The sequence below is a fragment of the Diuraphis noxia genome, unplaced genomic scaffold (assembly GCF_037042655.1).
Source record: "Diuraphis noxia isolate RWA-SAM2 unplaced genomic scaffold, SU_Dnox_SAM2 contig0004, whole genome shotgun sequence".
Lineage (NCBI taxonomy): Eukaryota > Metazoa > Arthropoda > Insecta > Hemiptera > Aphididae > Diuraphis > Diuraphis noxia.
Window position 1 is genome coordinate 21,710,167 of NW_028301714.1, and position 26,837 is coordinate 21,737,003.

Here is a 26,837-nt window from a genome sequence, read left to right on the forward strand (position 1 = left end):
TGTTGTTCCGTCAAAAATATATTTGTTAGTCTCAAGATATGACAGTATATGAAATGTATGATATAGGTATGGTATATAAAATACTTATTATATTATATCTGTATTGCATACACAAAATTAAGAACTATATAGGTATGTCATAAAAAGCTAAACAACAACAATAATAATATAGTCTGCAGTATAATATTATGATTATTACTATCGAGATTAACATTGAATATGTATTAATAGATATATAGCATTTTTTTCCATTATTATTTTCAAAACTAGCATCTGAAACTAAGTATTATAAATTCAGAAAAATTGTTCAAACCATTGTTGTTGAATGATTTTTGCACGTCCTCGGGATTGAAATCGAGATTTTTAAAGTAGATAAATAAAAATAATATACCATAATACATTTTATCATTCTTGTGTTATTATATTATAAATTTTTTTACCGTATGAACATACATTATACCATATAATTACCGGATGTTAAAATTACAAGGTCTAAATAGATTAAGTAATATAGAAAAAAATGTGTAAAAACAATCGTCATAAAGGTATATATAAGACACGGTGCTTAGTTTTCCCTACTAACCAGTATCTAAAAAGTATAAAGACTATAAAGTATAACTTAAAAAATCCTCGAACAATCAAATTTATTGCAACACTATAAATTTATTTGTTTGGTATACTAGATTTATTACAGCCAAACTCAACATGATAATCAAAAAGACATTATTGGTATCAGTTTTTGTTGTTTTCGGTTGTTTATTTTCAATCAACAAGGCAAGTACTATCCATTAGATCATATTTTGCTTTAATAAAATATATTAATAATATATATACATGAAGACATAATATAGGTACCTATTATTTATATTTACTATATTATGATTATTTTACACTTAAAAATTAGCCTTATTTTATATTTCAAATCAGTAAAAAATGTTATTCCTATTATTTTGTGTTTGATATTTGAACGCCTACCTATTACTTTAATCAACAACATATAAAATTATTACCACTAAAATAAATAGGTCTGTTATATATAAACTGGCCTAATTGATATAAATTATTCGTGTAGAAGTAAGAGCCTTACTAATACTAAATTCTAATAACAATTTTATAGAACATTTCTTTAGAAATATGGTTAACTATTTACAGACGCAATTTCAAAAACACGCGTTGGCAAAGTCTGTTTTTATCATGCTTCCGAGCTATTTTTTGAAAAACCTAGAAACAATTATGGAACATAAAAATATTAAAATATAAATTAGTTTCCACTATTTTAAAGTTTAGAATGGTGGAGTGTCGTGTTACGGGGTTACCCCGCAAAATGTTTGTCCACTACTCCGCTTGTCTAAACTTAAAATACTTATAACTCATAAACTACTCGTCCAAAATTCGATTTTTACGTATCAAAATACTTAGAAAGATATTCTGCTTTAGAATATGAAATTAAAACTCTAGGTTGTCATTCAAAAAAGTAAAAAACTTAAAAAATTATAAGGATAAAAAATATTAAAAAACATAATTTTTTTAATAAAAGCGTTGTTTTTTTAACAACATGAAACTTTGTAAAAAAATATTTTCAAAAACATTGATACTTTTTGAAATAATGAGTGGTTCATGATAAAAAAAATCACCCTGTATAATATACTTCATGGAATATTTTGGCCAAAATTAATTGAAACTACAATATTAATATTAAGTTATATAATATAGTAATATAAAATATATATATATGAAAAATGAAAATCTATCTCAAAATTATAATCTATTATTCAAAATCATTTTTCGTTTGTGTGCAATATTACAATGATTTCATAGAATTCAAATTTTACACATCCAGTGACTTATTCAATGACGAAGAACCACTGATATAATTTTTTTTGTAGGGGGAATTATGGAGATAGCCTCATCAGAGATTTTTTATGTTATAGTTTAATGTACCAACTGTAACCATTTTACATTTGTCCATAAAAACATAACCCTTGACGCCGAAAAAAAAATTTTTGAATTATCAAAAAAACCTCAATAAATAAATCTTGGTCTTTAAATAGTGTTTATTAACTATTAATAATAATGTATTATGTACTAAAACAATGTGTTATTAAATAATTATTAGTTTACAATGTTTAATATAAATTGTTTTACTGTTTATAGTGGTACATTAAACTAAACATAAATCTGTTTAATTAGTAGGTTGTAGGGGGAGAAAAGTCCCCCACTTGACGTTTACCTAACAAATTTGTTTTTTAAATAATTATTATCTATACTAAATATACTAATAGCATAATAATTAATATGTATATAATAACATTATAGGATTAAAAAAATATATGATAACTCAAGTTTATTTAATATGTTATGCACACTCCTGCTGCTCCCATAAAATATTTTTGGATCCATCATGCCTGCTAATTAATTTTTATTTCTGTTGACTTCAGGCTGCTGATGACGCAGATGCAGGGGATAAGGAATTAATGTCAAAATTATTCACCGTGGTGTTTAAATGTTTTAAGGATGCTGATTGGGGTAAATAGCATATCTGTGTTACGTAATTATTATTTAAAATTAATTTGTTATGTTATTACATATTTACAATATTATCAATTAGGTACATTAAAATAGTTATTTATAATCCGTAATTTTTTAACCTAACCAAAATAATATAAATTCATCACAAACAAATCTTAGATCGTAAATACTAAAATACATGATCGTGTATCTACGAAACTAAGAAAGGTATACAGATAGGTAATATATAACACTATTAATTATTACATATTACCATTATTAAATATTAATAATAATACCTACATAAAATTTTCTTTCTTTCATTCACGATAAAATACTCAATTAATTAGTAATTACACATTTCCACAATTACACCTGTATACAGTAGACAAGTTACAATATAATATACACCTACTTATAAAATAGTAAATACTGATAACTTCATTGTTTATACATTTAAATAATAAAGTAAATTTAAAATGTATTATAAAATATAAATATGCATGTTCATAACATAATGTTGATCGACGAGTTATGAGAAACTATAAACAATACATAATAGTTATAACTTAGAGAAAAACGGTATATGATATTCAAAGTACAGCATAATCACTCGATAATTCGAAATTCAAGGGACCGAGTTAAACATTCGATTTATAGAGGTTTTTGAATAATTGAGGAAAAAAATGAATTCGAATAAAAGAGAGATGAAAAATTGTATGTATATACATATATATTATTACGTTTATTTTGACATTTATTTATTATACTTAATATTATGATATTCTAAAATTATTAATTGATATTAATTTATTATTATATTGAAGTATACCAAGCCATAAGATGGTGGGGGGGTTACTCACATTTTTTGTCTGGTCCGCGATGAATAAGGTGTTAATGTTGTAAGATGATCCGTTTGTTGAAGTATTGTTGAAAGCCTAGAAGCTGGGATACCAAAACGTAGAGCAACACCTTTTTTTTAACCTGCTTCAACTGCCACGATCACTTTCTTTTTGTCGGCTATCGACAAACACTTGTACTTTACGGTACCCATATTGCGACTGATTACGTTTAATTACATTTCAATAAAGGTTTACATATTGCAGAGGTTTATTTTGGTAAAATGATATGATTAAAATGCACCTATACGAGTAGATTAGGTATAGGTAAGATTCGATAATATTTAACCACCGTCGTTATTAGTTTCATTTCGAGCACGTTAAATAAATGTACATAATCTTTTACACATGAACTTACATATAAGATACAACTGTGTTAAAAGAAATTCGAATTATAGAGGTTAGGTTAGGTAACTTCACCGACAGACATTTCAAATTATCGAGGGGACCGGAATACATGTATTTTTTTCTAATTATAGAGGTTTTCTCAGGGGACTTTTAGTTCGATTTATGGAGTTCTTCGAATTATCGAGTGACTACTGTAATAGGTTATCACATATTTTCATCATTATTTGAATATTGAAAATTATATCAACAAGATGACAGCAATGTATTTATGAAAGCACTCTGAAGTTTTCGTTACAAGATTTTCGATATATCTACATTTCGATGGATCGGTAATGCCTAGTCAAGTTATCGCTGCAATTTCTTCAGCGATTCAAAATTCAATCATTAGAGTATTTTGTGGTCTTACTAGTGGCAATGCACAATATTTGAGAAACTTATTTTTAAAGTAATATTTTAGAAAAAATAGCACAACATAATCAAATTAGATGTACTTGCATGAAGGTCACACCACGTCACTTCTCGGAGATACAAACCCATAACTTGTCTTATTATAATCATAGTCATGCCTCCAGCTACGTAAATCAATAATTCGATCAGGTGTTACTGCAGAAAATCTTGTAACATCGAACGTAACAATTGGAAGTGATAGCGATTATCATGTTTCCTCTTCAAAATAAAATACGGCGACGGTCCTTTCACCCTGTATTAGGACACGGGACAAAGATATCGTCACTTTCAAGAAATGGAATGGTCTTCAATAAAAACTTAGAATAGACGTGGGTTATTATCAGCCTATAGTACCTATCAACCATATTTGCTTACTCACCGGCCACAACTCCAGGGATATAAAAAAGGCCATCGCCGTTAGTAAAAAAAGTTGGTTTCAGAAGGATTTGTTGAACATTTTCAACACGAAATCGAAAATATTAGATGAATAGTAAATACAAAGTACCTAATAAAGTTGAAGAATTTTCGAATAAGTTAGGTTAGGTTAGGTTAACTGGTGTAATTTGGTATGTACGGTCGTACGGATACTTAATATTAATTTAAAAATTGGTTATACCCAAGTTTATTTTGTTTGTAATTATTATGAATTATATAACATTATTGTACACAGTTTATCCAATTCCAATATAATTAAGGTATTCTATTGTTATGAATTATGATATTTGGAATTTTTTAATTTTTTTATTAGGGGGACCCGTGAAAACAGGCTATTGAGTGTAGTACCACCCTACGGTAGGGGTTATTTTGTATTTTTTTAAGTTGGTAGATTTTTAACAGGTATTTGTGTATGTGTGGCAAGGATATGTTGCTAAAATTCCCCGGTGGTCATCCATCCGGGAGCTGACGACTACGATCGGTACGTACGCTCAATGCGTTTCCGTAGATTGAGCGTACGACCACGCCTCACCAAGTCACTGACATTTTTACTATGCCTACTAATTAAATTATAATAATAATCCATATTTTAGGCACGTGCGGTGAAATGATAACAACTAAATATGATATAACTCAAGCTAAATATAAGCAATGTACAGTACGTATTATAATTAAATATCTATTCATATTATTTTACCTATTTTTAATATAATAATATATTAATATAGGTATTAATGTATTTATTTATTTATACTTTTTATAGTGCCACATGGCGTGTGTCGGAGAAGATCTTGGAATGGTAAGATGTTTAAAATTGTTTTATAATTTTACGGTTAAAAAAAATCCTATGACTACCCTCATAAGCAAAAATTTGGAGTTATTTTTTTATTGTTGAATTAATAAAAGTTGACCAATGAGGATGTTTCAGTTTCATTGCGGGCAATACATGCATATTAAACCAAAGTACCAGCTGGCAGTTACCTATACCAAACTCGGAAATTTATACACTCAATTATATAGTTAATACAAATTTGTAGGAATTCAAGTTTACAAATCCTCTTACTTTTTCAGTTTCTTTCAAAAGTTAAAATGTTGTATAATTAAAAATGTAGGCTTAAGTGCGTAATATATAGTCCATATAAAATTATTAATAGTTAGAGGGGGTAAATTATCTTATTATTTCTATATTTAAGGAAACTAAACTATATCTTATAAACTTTTATTAGGACAAATCCCCTTAAGACTTTCAAAGTTCAAGATCGATAAATTGATAAATACTCAATAATTAGTATGGTACAATCTACCTACACCTATCAACCACCAATGTTAGGGGGGTGGATGGTCTTGGACCTTGGTTGAGCATGTGCTGACCGCAATGTTTAATTTTAATGTTCAACAAATGAAAAAAGGAATAAAGTACCTAATCAATGACATATGATAAATGATAATCGTGGCTGAAACTGTTAAAAGCGTCGAGTTAAGAATATAAGGGCCTTATAATTATACATATAAACTATAAACTTATTAAAAAATATTTATTTGTAATTTCTATTATGATGGTAGTGGTGGTGGTGGTGGGGGTGGTGGGGGGTTAGTGGGTGTACCACTAGGTACAATACATTCAAACTGCCTCTGGGTACCTATATCTACATAAAAACATACAAAATGTCGAAATACCATAAAGCCTACATAATATTTTTAATAGCATACCTATAGTCGTTCACTCAATAGGTATATAGATATTATGTATTATCAATAATAATGCAATTATTGTTCTACAATAGATAAATGCTTCGGGACAACCAGAACCTGCGAAGTTCCTTGAATATGTGAACCGTGTTAATAATTCAGGCATTAAAAGTCAAATGCAACATATTTATGATAAATGCCAGAATGGTAAGTTTCTATATTTTGTTACTACCTAATATTGATTATTATTGAATATTTTATACTAGTGATAGGTCGAACCTTATTTTAAGTCGTCGAACCAAACTCAAACTGAACATTGTCAAAGTATTGCGAACTCGAATCGAACCAAAATACTAAAATTATTTATCGAACTAAAATTCGAACTCACCATTTTATTTTATTTTATCATAATATGTACCTACCTAATATAGTAATAATAATTAATATTTAATACTTTAATAGTTGAATACTATTGTGATGTGATACTTAAATTTTAATTTCTATAAAGTAGAGAAAATTAATTTTAAATATTGTTAAGCTAAGAGGAAGTGATACCTACATGGGTTGTCTTAGTCTTACAAGTGCGTAACGTTTCAATTGTACGTTCAGCAAAAGAAAGGTAGTTCTGTTAATTTAAAATTTAGACAGAAAAATTGACCTCTAATAAAATTTAAAGGCATGATTATTACTAGGACTTCTCATAGACTTTTTATTTAATTTTAATTTTAATACGAGTTATGAATATTTTAAAATTGTAAATTGTTTATATCTAAAATATTCACAACTCGCGGCTTACGAGAGCTACACTTGCCCAGTTCTACAGAGCGTACAATTACAATGCTACGGACTTGTAAGACGGAGAAAACACATGCGGGAATCGCGAATATTTCAAATTCAATTTTCGAATAGTAAAAGGATGCTCGATAGTTCGATTCAAAATTTTTTCATACCAAGTTCGAATTTCGAACCGAACATTATTACTAGAGTTCGTTTCGGTATCCGAATAGTTCAACCTACTTTATAGTTTATACTTATGATTAATTAATATTTTTGAATACATCAAATCTTTAAAATATAAATACCTACTTACATCATGTTTTTGTTTATGAAGTCAAAGGGGTGGAGAAATGCGATCTCGCCGAGCAATTTGCTATATGTGCTTTTAAGGAATCGCCAGCAGTAAGTATAAGAACATCAAGTATGCCTCTGAATAGGTATATTAATTTGATTTTAGACATAGACTTATGTATTATTGTTTTTTACTTAGCTGAAAGAACGGATGACCACGTTATTGGAGATGTTAGTGAAGATGAAACCAAAATCGAAATAAATCCCTGCAGTCACCCATACTAATTTGTCCACTTTCAAATCTGTTTTCTTTAATAACATTATATAGACCTACCTATAGGTAAATACTGTTAATACTTACAAGACCAATTATAATTATATTTAATAATTTAGATTTTCGATTTACCTATAAGATTAAATAAACATGCAATTTCAATAAATTATTTACGTATGTGTTTTTCGTAAAAACATTTAACAATGCTTATTGATAAGTAAATTGATAACATATTTCAAAATAAGTCCCTATGAATTATACATTATATTATTGTATTGGCAATCGGCATTGTGTCTGTATGGTTCGTATTTTTTTAACCAAATTGTTTAAGCTGTTGAGTTGATTGAAAAGATCGGTAAAACTGAAAAAATAAAGTGTACCTATACAATCAGAATTCCGAAGAACTATAATTAACCAGCTACATAGTAATTCAGGTATATGTATAGCAAAACGAACAGGATTTTTAAATTTTTTTGTGTCGAAGGCTTTGATCCACATTTAGAAACAGTAAAAATGGATTGTTATTCGTTATTCAACAACTAAATCTTTTTTAGTATCAAAGTGTATTTAGTAGGTAGTAATCAATTTTCATAATTAGGATGAAAAAAAAACTGGAATTTTTACCTGAAACTAGTTTTTGACAAAACCAATCTTATTATTTTGCAGTAAATCACAAAACGAATAAACTAATACATGACATTTTCATAAAACGTTTATTGTTTATACTACTTTTTCTATACATAATTTTAAAAATATTTTTGAATTTTTCCCTTAAAGGTTGATAATAAATGTATCCTCGGTTAAAAAGCTAGAAAGTGTAATATACATTTCCACATTAGTAATTAGTTTAAAAAATATACTTTAACATGTTTGTTTTACAAAAGTTAGAAGATTACATTTTTACAAAATTAGTCAAAACAACAATTTCAGTGAAACATTTATAACATTTTCAATTTGTATAGCTTTAGTTAAAAATTTTGTTCAAGGTTCCTTGTAAGTAGTTCATACTAAACTCAAAAATCTAAAACACATAATATAAGCACAACTATTGCGTAAATATGGCGGGGAAATAAGAAAACATCAGTTGATTAAGGAATGTTACAAAAATAATAACAGTATTATAAGATTTTAATTTTTAGATTGGTTTGTACATGTTTATTAAAATCAATTAAACTAACTCATCTATAAGTACAGTAAGACTTTTATATTTTTTTTTAAACAGAGAACAAAATATGAAACCTTGGTATTAAAATTAAAAAAAAAAATCATTGACCAACCAATATTAACATAAAAAAAATTTATACAGCATGGTGTAATTTAATTAAGTTTATTAAAAATAGAAATCATAGGTATTCTACAAATTGATAAGACATAATTAAAAATATAATAAATATTTTAATAAAATAAAATAAAATAATGTAGGTATATAATTATAGAATACCAAAAGTAGGGCATTCTATAAATATTTATATCTAGGGTTTTGAGCATTACTGCTGGGTGACTTCTCTCATATCTCCTATATATCTTCAGGACTTCCACTGTCTTTGTATAAATTGTGTAATAAATTATGCATATGTGTTTATTGTAAATAACACTACAATTTGTGTATATTCCAATAAATTTTAAAATATGTATATTTTGAGTGACCGGATATAAAATACTTATATACATGATTAATTATACACTTATGCATGATTAATCCATATTTACTTTAATAAAACATTTATTTTTAATAGAATACCATAATATCATCTTTTATTAGAAAAAATAGACTTTCTAAGTACTAACATAGATATATTAATATAGGTATTTGAACTAAACCGCTATAGAACTTGATGCATTTTTGGTGTCTATTACTGGAATTGTAATTTTTTTTTGTAGGTAAATATAAAAATGGACATATTTAAAAAAAAGATCAATTAAGCATCCCAACAGCCTATATCAGGACACTAGGACCTACTTTCAAAAAAATACGTAACTTTTTCCGAACAGCCTATTTATATTCAATATTCATTACCTTCTCATAAGTAATTTTTAAATAAACATTTTTGATTGATTAAGGATTTTAGAACATTAAAACCAAAAAATATTAGGTTATCTATTTTTTACTCAGGAATAATAAATTATAATTAAAAATAACAATTCAAAACTTATTATTTAATATAAATATTATTATCACATTTATTAATATAAACATATTCCAAGGATATCAATATACTTGTCTTTAAAATTAATCATTTCTCAATGATAAATCTTCACACTAAATTACCTAGTCAAATATGATTTCTGAGAATTTCTAATAAAAATCCATATACTTTACTACTTAAAATCAAAATTAGAATTTGGTATACTTTTATAAAAATATGTTAACACCCACTAATTACATATCATTTGCTTAGATGATAAGAAAAAAACATACAATAGATACAAACAATTTATAGTACATTATTTATAGACACAATTTTCTTAAGTACGACAGTGTAAATCTTTTTCAAATCTGTCATCAAAAAATGTACTATTTAAAAGTGACAAAGCGTTCAATTGATTTTCATCACATATTTTAGCAAAGCATTTAAATTTATTTTTTAAAACCATTAATGCTACTTCTGGTGCTAATACAGTGTATACATATTTAACGCTCTAAATAAAACAAATTAAAAAGTATATCATTAGTGATTATGTAATCAACCCTTTGACTACTATTGTCAAATTTATGCTTTCTTTTTATTTACAGAGGAAACCTCCAATCAAAAAACAAATAACCGAAAGAGTGAATTTGATGCAGTAGAGCCATGTACAATCATATTTTAATGCAGTAGTCAAAGGGTTAATAATATCAATATAAATTTCATATAAATTTACTCACTGCAAATTCATGAGGAGGGATATTTAATACTTCCCTTATTTGAGAATATATCCAAACTTTCTGAACGGGATTAAATATTGTTCTTAACAAAAGTTTAGCTACATATATATGATACTAAAAATAAAAATAAAACATTTAAAGTAATTATAATTATAATGGACCCAAATTAAAAATTATAGGATTATGAATGAAAAGGCTTTGAGCTCACTTTGAATATTCATAATTAGTTTTAATTAAGGAATAGAAATACCAAAGTAAATTTTTATCTATAACAATTGATTGGCTTTTAGAATACATGGGTATCACAATTTCTGAAAACAGTACTTAACATAACTAAAGGTGGGCTTCTAATTTTTTAGAATCTCAAAATTGAATTTCTTTAATTAACTAACTTAAAAGTTAAAAGCTATAAACGATTCAAAAATGTAAACCATTACAATAAAAATAAATAAATTTACAAAATGGGAAAGTTGTTCAAACTAAAATTAGTAAAAAACTCAAATGTTTTCAAGTTTTATCCGAAAATATAAAAATATAATACAGAAAAAGTACATACTTTCAGTATAAAAAAAATCACAATAGTATGGATGTGACTTGTACATTTCTACACAAAAGTTTAGAAATCATAACAGATGATGCACCCATACTAATGATAATTTACTACACAAGCAATTACACAGCTTATATAGTACACATATTGTCCAATTGTCCATATTGAACTCTTTAAAAATGTAATGTTTGCGATCCCCCTAAATCCATTCTAACTATTTACCTAATTTATATTTTGTTTTTAGTGTATGTCTCTTGATCAATTTATGTGTATGGTAACAATTTAAAAAAAAGATTACAGTATAGAAGATATATAATTTGATTTTAATAAATTTGTAGACTAATGAAATGTATGTAACAATATTTATAAAAAAAGTTGTTAGTGATGTACCAGTATGCTGATAGAATAAATAAATGTAAAATATAGGGTTCAGTTAGCAAGATCCTAAATTTTAAGATGTTGTACCTGCATGTGTTGTCTCTGTGTTACGAACACATAATATATCAAAATGTACGTCCAACAGTTTCAACTGTGTTGTTAGCACAAATATTAAAGTGAATTAACCGAATATCAAACTTAAATGTAATGGCATTAACTATATTCTCTTGTGGGTTTTTCATATTTTATTTTTTAGTGAGTTATGTAAAATATCAATATCATAATTCACTTAAAAATTAAAATATAATAAAAACCAACAAGAAACCACAGATGATTGACTTGAATTTAAATATTATAATAGGACAAATAACTAATATTCAAGCTAATAACACAAAATTTAAACTTCTGATACACTGACATGTTATGCGTTAGTAAGATGGAGACAACATATTATGCGGGTACAATTTTCTCTTAATCAAATTTATATACCATAAAAATTATAAAATTTACCCGATCTGGACGACGTTTTGCTATTCGTATTAATTCAAACTTATTTTGTTTTATAATCCTTTGAAATGTTGGGAGTTTTAATTCACGTATTACTTTATAACTACACAAAAATTAAAATACAAATTATGATTATTTATATTATATATATTTAATGGCAATTAAATAAAATAAATTTATTGATACAATTCTTACACATGATCAAGAGATATTTCTGAATTTGGTTTTTTTTTGGTTTGTTTTAATTCTTTTGATTGTTCTATAATGATAAAAAATCACATAAAATTGATTAATATTAAAAAGTATTTTGATAGGTAATTAAAAATATATTCCACTTAATTATGTTTATTGTCATTTGAAGTTATGTATTAAATTACCTTTTGTTATTGTTTCTTTATTCTCTTTTGGTATTATACTATAACCTTAAATTATATAAAAAAAAATATTTTATTAATAGGTAGTTTATTTCTTAGATTATATACAATGGATGGAGGTGATGGAGCTAAGCGTGTATTGCTCATATACTGAGCTTTGTCCAACATAACCCCCTACCACCCATTTCATATTAGAGAGTAACGCATTATTGTGCATGCGTTACGTCTACAATCATTATAAAATATCTAATAAATGGTAAGTTATGTTGGACATAGCAAATAACTAAAATAGTTTTGTTGTATAAGATCTAAAGTTTATTTAATATATTTGTATTTTTACAATATATTCTTACTTAAATAATCAGGTTTTCCAGTATCATCATCTATTTCGCAGTCAACAATTGGTCCAACGCCTTATAAAATAAATAAATAAATAAATAATAGAATAATGAAAAGCTGAACAAAATTGTTTATAAATAATATATTCTTACCATACGGCAAAAATGGCCTTTTCTCAGGTGATGATCTAGATTTTTTTACATATGCTACAAAATAAATATATTAATCAAGATTGTCATCTGGATAAATGAAAACTTAATTATGTATGGTACCTTACATAATTCATTATGTCATATTTTTTAATATTTTTTTGAAGTTTTTAAGTTATAAATGCTTTTTTTGAGAAAGCATTTATATCCGAGCCCTACTTATTAGTATTTGCTATTATTTACTTTTAAATTATTTGTACAAGAATAGCAAAAGGAATTGAATATTTTTATTTTTATTTTTTTAAAGCAATAATCAATTTTAGATCTTATTAAGAATAGTCACTTTTCTATTGACAATAGATTGAAAATAAAAAATAAATTACGAACATTTTTGTGAATAGCCAATATCAGTAATAGCAAACAATTCAAAAGTTAAAAATTGCCAATATTAATATTTTACCCATTTTTTATTAGTAATTATTTTTTAATCTGATGAAAATGATAGGTTGAATCATTTTAATCACTTAATTAAATTTAATATTTGTATAGACCTGATTATAATTAATTAGTTACCTAACCCTAATATCAACTAAATATCAATTAGGTATTTATTATAACAGTGAGGATTAAAGAATAACAATATTTATTTTTTTATTTTATGTTAGTACCTATGATATAATATAATTAAGTTATTATATAATATTATAGTTATCCATATAATTATTGATATGTATTAATTTATTTCTTAAAAATATAAACCTGAATATCTGACCACATGTTCACCAATTTCAGGATCTGCATCCCAATTGGAAATAGAAACTTTATTCACCATAATTATCTTAATATATAGAACCTAATTGAAACAAAGTACAAAAACAAAATATAATAAAATAACATATGTTTTTAATATTCATATAAACAGATAGTTTGTTTATAAAGTGTATTATATATATATATATATATATATATATCACTACATCATACTTAAGAGGACACTACACCCGGATACGTTGTCTTCGTCTTACAAACACATAACATAGCAAATTGTATGCTCAGCAGATCACGTATAGCTCCGTCAGTATAAAATTTAGAGTAAATTGACCTCTTACAAAAATTAAAGGTAACATTATTATCGAGGGCATCTCGTAGGCTTTTTATTATATTTTAAAGGGAGTTATGTGTATTTTAAAATTGCAAATTGTTTGTATATCTTAAAATACACATAACTCCCTTTAAAATTAAAATATAATAAAAAGCCTACGAGATGCCCTCAATAATAATGTTACCTTTAATTTTTGTAAGAGGTCAATTTACTCTTAATTTTATACTGACGGAGCTATACGTGATCTGCTGAGCATACAATTTGCTATGTTATGGGTTTGTAAGACGAAGACAACGTATCCGGGTGTAGTGTCCTCTTAAGCAACGAATATGGCAATAAATATCAAAGATTTTATGGAAACTTCAAAGTTCAAATAATATAATGCTGTTTTACAAGTTAGAACATTAGATCATTAGAAATTTTCTTTTTTATTAAATGAAATGTACCCTCCGCGACATAAGCCATTGGGTTCATTATAAATTATTCTAACATGATCTATACTAATCGTAATAAAATCAAAGTAATATTACAAATGTAAAGCAAAACAATATGAGTAACTGTATTGTGTTATTTACAATAACCTTCTGGAGGGTGATAAAAGAAAAAAAAATTGGTACATTAGATGTAGGTTTAGTGAGCAGTTTCCCTGCGTTCCTTTATTCTTTTTTTTTTACATTTATGTATTTATGTAAGGTGCAATTATATAGTATTGTTTTAACATGAAATATTTAATGGTTTAAACATACCATTTGGTACTTGTCTTACAATTTTTCATTTTTAAATTCTTTATTTAATTTTTATTTTTTATTATAAGCTACTAGTATAACTATAATTGACATTTACAATGAGAAAAAAAATACAAGATATTTCATTTTTTATATTTCAAAATAATTCTTTAGGGTTTCAGGGCTATTTTATCTAGCACTTTTTCTATATCCACATGGAAATCATGATGGATAGGTACTAAGAATTGCTAAACCACTTAGTATATTCAATCTAAGTTGAAAAAAATAAAATTTACCTAACTTAGTGATAATAACATAAATTATAGTGAGGCGAACTTTGTATTCTAATGAAATATAATAAATAGAATGGCTGAATATACATGACATCTAAGAATATAAAAGTGAACACTGAACTTAGAACAAAAACATACTGAAATTGAATAAAAATGGAAAAAAGCCTTTGAAGGTGATACTTATATAAACTAAATCGTCCAACGTAAATACACTACTGGCTACATAGTTAATAAGGAAATAAATATTCAAGTAAAATTGTTTAAAAAATTCTGAGTAAAATACAAGATTTCTAAAAATATTATGAGATATTTGAATGCTGAAGTATTGTGATCTGCAATTATTTTAATATTAAATTTCTTAATAAGGTTACATTCTCATACATTTCTGTTTTAAGTTTTTGGTATAACAATCATTAATCATGCATGTGGCATTGTTGTTTAGATACTCAAATATTTACTTTTATGTCATAGGACACAGAGAAATTAAACCACTATACTGCCATTGTAAGCGAAAACGCCGTAAGTCACCATAGAACAATTTTGAGAAAAATGTGTTTTTGTATAGATTGGATAATACAATTTACGGTTTTTTAGTAATTTTATTATTACTTGCATTATACGTTTATTAATTATTTATTATTATATGTATAATATACGTTTACAGCATATTTATATACATGAACCGAATTTTACAATTATTTATCTGTTTTTACCTAATTTTTAATTTTTTTGAGATTTACGGCGATTTTACTTACGACAGTAGTATAGATATATTTTCTTTAATTATAGAGTATTGTTATTATTTCCACCACAAATAAAATTCAACAATATTTCAAATTTTTCACTAAATTAATAATGCCTTTCCTTCCCTCTGTACTAAAATTAAATTATACTTGATGTAACAATCTTTTGATGAAAAATAATGACAAAAAACTTACTTTTTAGAGATAACAGACGAAGATTGTGAGGTGCTTGGGAACTCAGCCCTCCCCACAAAAAAATACAAAAATACAATAAATAATATTGAAAACTTTTCAAAATTATTGAACATTTATCAAAGACTTCTTAATTAGTAGAGAAAGATTTACAATTTCCCTAAAATGCAATCAAATCTTAGCCTATGGATAATCCAATTAATTTAATTTAATTTTTAACTTCCTTCTATAAACCGAACATTAGAAGTTATAACAACAGTTTTATTCCAGTAAATAATGCATATAAAGATACAAAAATACAAGTCAACCCAAGAGACTTTCTATAAGAGGATGTCAGCGCACACTGTTTTTTCCTCTAACCCATGTGCAACTTAGACAAAATGCATTTATGCAGAATATATTTTTTATGGATTTGAATAATCTAATGTAAAAGTAAAATTACTCATTACAATATCGATAGAGAATAATATATTTGAGGAAATGACATGTTGATGTGTCTCATAACAATTAAAAAAAAATTTTTATTTTGAAAGTTGAAGCCAAAGTCAAATAAAATATAAAATCGATATGTCATACCCTCAAAAATATTGTCCTTACGAGGACGCCACACCTGCATGTGTTGTCTTCGTCTTTCAAGTGCGTAACATGGCAAATTTTATGCTCAGCAGTTCCAATTTAGCTCCGTTAGTTTACAACTTAGAGTAAATTGACCTCTTATAAGAATTAAAGGTAACATTATTATCTAGGTTTTCACAGAGGCTTTTTATTATATTTCAATTTTGAAGCAACTTATGAGTATTTTTAAAACTGTGAATTACTTGTATATCTTAAAATACTCATAACTCGCTTCAAAATTGAAATATAATAAAAAGCCTCTGTGAAAACCTAGATAGTAATGTTACCTTTAATTCTTATAAGAGGTCAATTTACTCTAAGTTGTAAACTAACAGAGCTAAATTGGAACTGCTGAGCATAAAATTTGCCATGTTACGCACTTGAAAGACGAAGACAACACATGCGGGTGTGGCGTCCTCTTACTTTTGTAATGTAATTTTACTCTAAGGTTACTCAAAAATCATAAAAATCATTTTAGGTGACGGCGTTAATCTATGAAGCGCGTGAGTCTGAGAAAAAAAACAAATATCACGCTGACATCCTCTTAAATACATAACTTATTTCTTAACATAAGTAAGCCATTCATACAAGCTACAATAGTCAATAAATGATTTGATTATCTTTAAACAATATTTAGTATGTAGGTTATTTAGGCATATTATGCTAATGATATTTAATTTGTATGGCTTTTCAAAGAAGTTAACACAACTCAAAAATATTATACTGCAATACAAAATAAAAATTATTAATTTTAGTTAATTCTTTTGTGTTATAGAAAAATTAATCAATAATAGAAAAGAGTTAATTTGTAGAATTATTGTTATTTATTACCACATTATGACTAGGTATATGTATATGGTAGACAATATATTATAAGTATTATACATTATTTATTTATAATTTATAAACAATTTAAATATAATAGATGAGATTAAAATTGTACTGAATATAATATTTTTTTAAGCAGATTATTAGTTTATCAATTTTGGAAAAATCCTTTTTTAAATCACAGCAAATCTATTTGTATGCCAAAAGAAATTGTTAATACTCAAGTAGGTAATTGTATAAATAAAAACATATTTTAGCAATGTATGTTGTACGCTACACACCAATCAAACAAATTAATTAAATTAATAGTAATATGTAATAATATATTAATATATTAATATTATGTAATCGTATTATTTCATAATCCAAATATCTAATGAAAAAAAATAATCAATTATAAAATCATAATAATCATAATATATGAATACAGTAGTGATACGACATACAATATTATTTACTTACTCCTTTACCAGCTTAATCTTAAAGCAAAAATATCACCTATCACTTGTAGTAGCTTAGGGGAACGAGGATGTAGAACACACCCATAAGTTTTTCACCATATCGAAATAAAATATGTACCTATACACTGTCGATGATGAACTGTTGTAAATCACGAGAATCAGTTAAGACCCATCTTCGTCAAACCGAGTTAAGTTGAAAAATCGTTAACTAAAAATTTATTAGGACTTCGTATCTTCGTCTCGGAAACCGAACTCGAAATGCGAGGGAATACGAAAAAAGAAAAAACGATAATGCCCAAAGTGTAAAGGGTAATGACTTATTTCGTAAATAAACTTTCTGTTTAGTACTTTAGACTTTAGAGTAAGTTATATGGTGTTAACTGTACGCACTAGGCTAAAAATATTATATCAATTTCCTTTATCACTTGGAAGGGCTGATCGGACTACTGATAACTCAGATCTCAGATAACTACACCTTGCAGAACGGTTTTAGAACAATAATTTTTTTTATCTTTATTATTATTGTTGATATTTTCATTATATTCTTTGTTGTTGGTAATAGGACAGGTGCATGTCGGATAGTAAATAATACTAAATAATAAATATCAACTATCATGATCTATTCTTTATAGCTGAAGTCGAGGTTTGTCCGTTTGTCGGTTAAAGATAAGGAACCTTAAAAAGGAACACTCCAAAACAAACTTATTATATATAAGTCAATCATAATACCAGTCTGGTCTTATGGAATAGCAATCTGGGGCCCAGCCAAGCCCTAGAACATCAGGCCAATTCAGGCTTTTCAATCAATAGCGTTAAGGTTAGTAACCAAAGCCCCCTGGTACGTTTCAAACTCTACCTTACACAATGACTTAAAAATATTAACTACCACTGAACTAGCCAAAACAATGTATAAACGTTTCCACCAAAATTTAAGCACTCATCACAATACTTTAATATCACACATGTCCTCCCTCACCCTCCCAAAAAACCCACCACGCAGACTAAAGGGAAAATGGTGTAGAGACCTATTAAATTAGTAAAGGAGATGTTACCATTGGGTTTCTTCCTCATCACGTCAATACGTCATTCATGCTACTTTATTCTGTTTCTATCTTATTTTCTTATTGTAATTATTGTGTACAGATTGTAAATTGTCTTTCTTAATAAAAAAAAAAAAAATTAATTATAAAAAATTAAAAAGTCATTATGAAATTACGTTATTAGCCATTAATAAATTATAAATAATTTTCGTGTTTCGACAGATTATTGATTGAAAAAAGATGGACATTTATAGAAATAATAAAGAGGTATGCCTTATATAATAATAACAAATGACAATGCCAGATGTGTACCAATAAAAAATAATAACCTGCAGAGTATAAAATAAACTATAAATATTAATTACTAATAAGTATAATCATTTATTACAATAATAAGTCAAGAATACATTTAAATTGAAAGTCAAAAAAGTATAAATAACACTGAAAAGAACGCTACACGGACATTTATTTTGTAGTCACCGTTTTCTTAAAAATGCGTAATAAAGCAAATTTTACGATCAACAGATCACGTTTAGCTCCGTTATAGTTGAAAAGTTAAAGTTAATTTGCTTCTTATAAAATTTAAAGGTAAAGCATCTCATACATTTTTTATTCCATTTTAATTTTTAAGTCAATAATTATGAGTATTTTAAAATTGTTAATTGTTTGTACATCTTAAAATTCTCATAAATCATTAGTAAGTTAAACGTGATATACCGCTGCTATGCTATGTTACGCACTTATATGACGGAGACAACAAATGTCCGTGTAGCGTCCTCTTAAGAGTACCTATTATCATAGAATATATGAAATATGTTTTGTCGCATTAATACTAATAATACTTAGTTATTGCATCGATCATTGAGCAGTTAAGCATATAAAACCATATACGTATATTTGCGTCTAGTTTATACAGACGTATTGTTGAAACAAATACGAAACATAAAGTTCAACAATATATTTTTCTCACTACTGGACGCTGGTTAGTGGTTTGATGTTAGATCAATGTGCATCAAAATTTTGTTTTTAAAGGGGAATGATTTAAGTACAAAGTTTTTTGATAAAAGCATTAACTTTATCTGACAATACTAGAATGTTCATTTCGCGGACTTGTAAACTTATATTCAAGTTATTCAAATGTAAAAGTATATATCTCTCAAAGCCAAAAAGGTATTGTTTCATTATTTTAGAAAAAATTGAAAATGTGCTGTTTCGGTCTTCAAAAAATATTTTTAATTCATTTCGCCACTCAAAAATCCGTGTTAAAACTTTTTCTCGCGACAACCACCTAACTCCGGTGTAGAAAACAAGTGAATTGTTCTTGAAGACTTTGTGTGGGAAAAAATCTGTAATGGATAGTGGGATTATCCATTTCAGGGGCGTACGCATATACACAAAATTACGTTTACGTACATCGGAGGGGGTGTATGGCGTTCGTACAATTGTACGGTGCAATCGATAGTAATTTATTGTCCTTTGTTAATAAGTTAATTCGTTAATGGTTAATCCGTTAATTGTTATTTAATTTAGGTAAGTCGTGTAAGTTCTTAAAATAATAGAACACTAAAAACGTCTTACTTGAACACCACTCGATAACAACATTCATTATTTAAAAAGTAATATTATTATTATATTATTTTATATTACACTAATATTATTAGCTCATAACCATACCTTCTGAAATAATGAGTCATAAGTGTTTACTATAAAAAAAAAAAACAATAACTTGTGTTAATATAAAAATTATAATACCATTAAAATATTATATTGCTTACAGCAGGGTATAGGGCGGTTGATCCATCAACGTTGGTTCCATTTTTTTGTCGAAGTTGTATTAATGTATTATTACTATATAAAATTGTCAAAAAAACAAAGTAAATATCTGTTACAGATTTTATTATAATGCTTACTGATAGGTAAAGTATGAGTAGGTACCTACTGAGATGGTTCTCTTCCCCGATGAATTGTTGTTCGGGATATCCCTGGGACCCTGGATGTGACCCATTGTCGAAAAATGGAAATTTTCGCGTTTAAATCACTTGATACTTGTATGTATCGTATAAATTCCGCATTTATACTTTTCAAAAATGTAGTGATTCAGACAAAATAAAAACACAATACCTATATTATCATTGAAAAATCAATAAGTGGATTTATCTATTGTCCTATTCGCTCAGATTCTAAAAGAAACACATTATTATGTAAAATCGATGGAGTCATTGCTCAGCTCAAAAACTTAAATCTTAACAAGTTTTATTTAAAAACAATTATCATTGGTACCAAATAATCTTTTAAATTGCCACTTATGAATCTGTTTCATGAATAAACTATCTACAAATTAAACAGTCAAATTAAATATACATTGCATTTAGACTTGTGTATAATTAGATTGCTTACTTTTATATAACTATTTCCGTAATAATTTTTTATTTTTATGTGCGAAACCTGTTGATCATAAAAGACGTGTAATAACAACATAATAATGTTACTATACATAATATTATGTTAATATCTTATAGTTAAATAGTAAATAGATATCTATTATTATAGTAGACAGTTTTCGATATTTTAAATGTTGCCAATAACTTGATCTATTAAGAGTGCAATATTTTAACTTATAAGTTATGACGTATTTTTCGCAGTAATTATCGTGTTGATGATAAATGATTATTACGAAATTATAAATATTTAGGCAAGGCCTTCTAAGTAATGGTAATTGGTTACTAAATGGTTCTCAAATCCAAGTTTTATTTTAAAATATATATATAAAAGATCCACGCTCATTATTGAGAATATGAATAAAAATTATTATTTATTAGTAACTCACCACACAGATTAAATTGTTGATTTTTATACTTAAACCTACTTTAATCATTTAAAACATAGAAATTATTTTGTCAGTTTGAATGATAAACCGAAATAACGGATATCATCATTCGTTTATCCGACATTTCAAAATGTACCTATAAAAATAAATCCAGTCGTGACCAGTTGATAAGCAAATTAACGTAATTTTTCTACCCACTGACTATTAATTTGTTGTTATAATATGTGAGCATGTGACCTCGATTACTCTATATAAATATTCTTGAGTTAGGTATAAGTTATAATATTGCATTCCATGGTCAAGAACCAGTATAGAAAAGTGGGGCTTATAATCAGTGTGTTTGTGTATACCTACTGTATAATATAGCTAATTTAAAATCTTCAACAAATTGTAGATCTGTCATAAATACATTAAGTGGTTTTTTGAAAACCTAAATATCAGTAAGCTCTTTGTTTAAATAAGATGTTCAAACTATTTTATTAATAATGAGAAGTTACACAAGCCTACAATGTTTTTTAACTGTGTTTGTATTATATATTGTGAATTTAGGATACAATGCACAAATACTAGGATTATATGAAGGTACGTTTTATTATTTTCATTATAGTTAAAATTCCTAAGTTATTGACACTGTAAGGAATTAGTCATGGGCAGAGTGTAGACCTATAGACTATAAGTCTTATACAAATTTTCTTTGGAATATAAAGCCCCGTTAAGACCAAAGACAAATTTGCCTGAAACACGTGTTTCCAATTTCCCGTTATGAGCGATAACATAAATATTATTTTTTCTCGTTTTTAGATAAATATATATTATATTTATCAAAAAGGTTGCCCATACATGATCTAGCCGGTTGTAAATAATGTGTATAAAATGGTAATACGACATGTTACCTACTAAATAAACAGATTTTCATAGTTTCACTTCATTATTTTTATAATTTTTTATAGTATTACTTTATTATTTTTTATAATTTAAGAGAACGCTAAATCCGAATGGCGGACAATTTTCCCCCCGACTGTTATTGGCGCCGTAGTAGGATATTTCCCCCGCCCCAATATATTTTCGATGCGGATATTTTCCCCCCATTTTTTTTCTTAAGTTTATTATTGAATAATATAATATTATTTATTATTTAATAAGAAATTTTTTTTTTTTTTTTTGAATAAAATATTATTTTTTTTCATAAATATAATCAATTATACTATAATTAACTTTATAAATTTATACTATAAATTAGATTTTTTTTTTCATAAATATAATAAAAATTGTATAATAAAACGTAAATAAATTATATAAGTATAATAGTCTAAAAATTTCGAAATAAAATTGATATATTTTGTAAAAAACATTCAATTTCTGATTCTATTTTTATATCTAAGCTCATATTTTGTAGTGCTTCAATGAACATCCAAATATTTGGATTCTGAGTTTTCTACCAAAGTTTTAAATTTATTATTGAAACCTTCACTTATATTATTTGTTCTACCTGTGTTTTTCTTTATAGCATTAATGTATTCCATAAATACGGAGGAAATAATATTATTTAATATAAAAATAATATTTTATTAAAAAAAAAAATAATTTCTTATTAAACAATAAATAATATTATTTTATTTAATAATAAACTTCAAAAAAAGGGGAGGAGGGGAAATGTCCGCATCGAAAATATATTGGGTGGGAAATGTCCTACTACACAAAAAACAATCGGGGGGGGGGGAATTGTCCGGATACCGCTACATCCGTATGCATGTGTTGTCTTCGTCTTATAAACATAAAATATAGCAATAACTGTTTTGCGCAGGACAACTTTACTACAAAAAAAAAAAAAACCTCTGTATTTATTGTAGAATTACCAAAAATATACAAATGCATAGGGAAGAAATTTATCTATATCGTAGCGTTTTTATTATTTGTATAACATATAAATACAATTTAAGTTATCAGTTTATAAAAATAAAATTTTTTGTTTTTTTAAAACTTTTTGTTAGTGCCATAGGCGTGTCTACGGGGGTGGCAGGGTGGGCACCGGCTTCCCCAGTGACTTGATTCTTGGCCTCTTGGCGTATAATTTACTACCGTGGTTGAAACACAGATTTCTATATGGTTAGTAGTGCTATATAATTTCCATACAAAAATAAAAAGTCACAAATGTAGATTGTAAAATACAGATCGTTGTAGTAAGTAAAAAATTTTAATTTTATAAATGGCCTCTAAGCCATGGAGGCCTGGACACGCCTATGATATACGCATACAAAGTACTATGTGCTGCCAAAAAAAAAAATGAAATGCTGCGACACTGACAAAGTTTTTCTCTATATGTTGTGGAATGTGCAGGTGTATCGTCCTATTAAATATTGAATACGACACAGCCCACTGGATAAACAAAATATCGTTTAAAATTTGTAATTTCATAATTTTACATTAAAGAATTAACAAATAAAAATATGAATAAATTACCTATCAAAATAAGCAATAATATGAAGTTGTTAAGTGTGTATGTACTACAATGTTTATGTTTATATATAGATGAAATTTGCCGAAAAGGCGATGGGAAAACTCAAAACTCTATTTGTCGAAATATTGAAAGGTGCCCAGTTGCAAAAGAAGGACTCAAAAAAAATATTATACCTCAACTATGTTCATTCAACGGATCAACTCCTATTGTTTGTTGTCCACCAGAAAATAATACTCATCAGCCAATTACTACTACAACGAAAAAACCAAACATAAATCCAGTTTTGAAATCGTATTCTGCCACGGAAAGTATGTATACCAAGGTTATCTGTTTTATAACATACAAATAATATTTTATATAATTTTATTTAATTGTTATTGTTATTTATTTTTGTTTTTCACTTATAGAGTGCAGCGAGTATTCAGAATTAATTTATCATAGAATAAAGGACCCCATATTAATATCAAATCAGGAAAATTACCTAAAAGTTAAAGATTGCTACGATGCCATTACTTTAATCACCAACGGAACAGATGCTAAACCAAAAGAATTTCCTCACATGGTGGCAATATGAAATACTTGATCTTGATTGTTATTGTATTTATAATTTTTATTACAGGCTTTGTTGGGTTATAGTGAAAAACCAGACATAAATTCATGGGCATGCGGTGGATCACTGATAAGTAAGAGATTTGTACTAACAGCAGCCCACTGTGAAAAATTGGGAAATAAATATGAACCGTACATATACTTACAATACTTACATATTATACATTATATATTTCACTTTAAACACTGTAATAGACATATTTTTATTTTTAGGAGATATGCAAATTGGGCTCGCTTAGGTGAACTAGACTATCTCTCGGAAACTGACGATGCCAGACCTAAGGACTATAAAATAGTACAGCGCATAATACATCCAAATTACAAATCAACTTCTTCGTATCATGATATAGCATTGTTTCGCCTAGAAAGAGATGTGGAATTCTCGCCATTTGTACGACCCATTTGTCTAAATACAGATAATATGTTAAGACCTCCAGCAATAATAGCTACGGGTTGGGGAAAAACGGACGTAGGTAAGTTAGTTTTATATAATATAGTGTACTTGTATACATTTATAATTTGTAAATATAGTGGAAATAAAAATATTTAGCTTCACTTCCAAGCTCACATTTATTAAAGGTACGAATAAACACTATTTCGGCAGAAGAGTGCGATAAAAGTTTTTTATACCTAGTAAATAGAAATGAAAAATTAGCACAAGGAATAGTTGATAACTTAATGTTGTGTGCTGGTAATCCAGAAGGCGGAAATGACACTTGTGGAGTAAGTAATTTTTATTTTCATACAAGTGATTATGTTTCTGCATCATACATATTTATTTAATACAATTTATTTTTACAATTTTACAGGGTGATTCAGGTGGTCCAATTCAAATAAAGCACAATAGTTATACATGTATGTATTCACAAATAGGAATAACATCATTTGCTGGGCAATTTTGTGGAGAAAAAGATTCGCCAGCTGTTTATACACGAGTATCGAATTATATTTCATGGATTGAAGGAATTGTCTGGCCAAAAATGTAATGACTATTTTACTAATAAAATAATAAAGCAAAAGTTTGTAGTAAATGCTATTAATCTGCATTTAAAAGTTTGAAACCATATAATTATGTTTATTAAATAGATTTATTTTTTAATTGTTTATGGCAGTGATGAATTCTATTCATCTTTTTAGCTTTATACCTACAATATCTTGTGCATATAATACATAAAAGGTACAAAATGAAGAACGTAAATATATGCATTTTATTTTATTCATAATGAATCTATTTTTATATTTTATCTATCAGCTATTTATATATTATATACACAATAACTGAACTATCGATAAATAAAAAATATGTCAATCAACCTTCTAAACATTTTCAGCATAAAATATTATTTTAAAATTTTTATATACTCTGGCTCTCGAAAAATAATATGTTAATACAATAAATTATTCACTGATAGTGTTATTAAAAAGAAAAATGTGCGTGATTCAACAATATCCGTTTGACGCACGGTTTAGGATAATGGAACGAATACTTATGTGGACTCGTAGTTGTTGTTTTGATCTATTCACGAGATAAGAATATCCAATAACCCATTGTTACATCAAACACGACCTATTGCCCATAATATTACAATGGACAGAAAGATGAACGATTAGCAGTAAATAGATAACTGAAAATAAGAAAACACAGGTATTCAGATGACCTCATCTGTAATCATAATCTGTGCACATCAATGTCAACTGTCAAGTTCAAATCAGTCAGTACCCTTAACCAACCATACAGACATACAGTCAAATTCAACAAATGCAAAATCGTTTGTGACAAAAGTCCATTAATCTAAATGTCCAATGCGAATGAAACAAAAGTGTATACAAGATACAATATACTCATAATATATGGAGTATGGACTACTACAGTGGCGTAGCCAGGATTTCTACTAGGGAGGAGGGGCAAAATAAAATTAAATAAATAACATTCAAATAACAGTGTTTTTAATTTTCCAAATATTTGGAAAATATTGATGATAATGACACACTTATCAATCTACGGTGTTTTGGTAAACAATTAACATTACATTTTTTTTTTAAATTTTAAATCCCAACCGGTACATAGCCAAAATTAATAAATGTATGATTATTTTTTATATATTATATGATA

At 26.8% G+C, this 26,837-nt stretch overlaps 3 protein-coding genes and 1 long non-coding RNA gene across 7 annotated transcripts; 2 read left to right on the forward strand and 2 right to left on the reverse strand.

The window, feature by feature from the left end:
- The first annotated feature begins 574 nt into the window (after positions 1 to 574).
- LOC107173857 (uncharacterized) lies at positions 575 to 7,837 on the forward strand. Its single transcript, XM_089225795.1, has 7 exons — positions 575 to 774; positions 2,439 to 2,526; positions 5,231 to 5,295; positions 5,401 to 5,436; positions 6,422 to 6,533; positions 7,438 to 7,505; positions 7,594 to 7,837. Exons 1-7 carry the CDS (start codon positions 706 to 708, stop codon positions 7,654 to 7,656), a joined length of 501 nt encoding a protein of 166 aa, XP_089081921.1. The 5' UTR covers positions 575 to 705; the 3' UTR covers positions 7,657 to 7,837.
- Positions 7,838 to 8,778: 941 nt separating this feature from the next.
- On the reverse strand, positions 8,779 to 18,221 carry LOC107162059 (uncharacterized). Of its 3 annotated transcripts, none has more exons than XM_015508778.2 (9): positions 17,909 to 18,221; positions 13,591 to 13,684; positions 12,835 to 12,888; positions 12,697 to 12,756; positions 12,347 to 12,391; positions 12,165 to 12,228; positions 11,973 to 12,072; positions 10,535 to 10,648; positions 8,779 to 10,308 (listed from the first exon to the last, which is right to left on the reverse strand). In XM_015508778.2, exons 2-9 carry the CDS (start codon positions 13,661 to 13,663, stop codon positions 10,135 to 10,137), a joined length of 684 nt encoding a protein of 227 aa, XP_015364264.1. In that variant the 5' UTR covers positions 13,664 to 13,684; positions 17,909 to 18,221; the 3' UTR covers positions 8,779 to 10,134. The 3 variants fall into 3 exon arrangements, with proteins under 3 accessions (XP_015364264.1, XP_015364257.1, XP_089081923.1); XM_015508771.2 differs by having other exon boundaries at positions 17,792 to 18,221; XM_089225797.1 differs by having other exon boundaries at positions 17,776 to 18,221.
- A 2,192-nt stretch (positions 18,222 to 20,413) lies between these two features.
- On the reverse strand, positions 20,414 to 21,152 carry LOC149055846 (uncharacterized). Its single transcript, XR_016191408.1, has 3 exons — positions 20,766 to 21,152; positions 20,606 to 20,678; positions 20,414 to 20,533 (listed from the first exon to the last, which is right to left on the reverse strand). It is a non-coding gene; the product is annotated as an uncharacterized LOC149055846 (long non-coding RNA).
- Positions 21,153 to 22,018: 866 nt separating this feature from the next.
- Positions 22,019 to 25,947, forward strand: LOC107173926 (venom protease-like). Of its 2 annotated transcripts, none has more exons than XM_089227392.1 (7): positions 22,019 to 22,239; positions 24,187 to 24,423; positions 24,523 to 24,677; positions 24,735 to 24,856; positions 24,938 to 25,193; positions 25,304 to 25,447; positions 25,534 to 25,947. In XM_089227392.1, the coding sequence occupies exons 1-7, from the start codon at positions 22,143 to 22,145 to the stop codon at positions 25,708 to 25,710; spliced, it is 1,188 nt and encodes a 395-aa protein (XP_089083518.1). In that variant the 5' UTR covers positions 22,019 to 22,142; the 3' UTR covers positions 25,711 to 25,947. The 2 variants fall into 2 exon arrangements, with proteins under 2 accessions (XP_089083518.1, XP_015380157.1); XM_015524671.2 differs by having other exon boundaries at positions 22,023 to 22,239; positions 24,938 to 25,197; positions 25,275 to 25,447.
- The last annotated feature ends 890 nt before the right edge of the window (positions 25,948 to 26,837 follow it).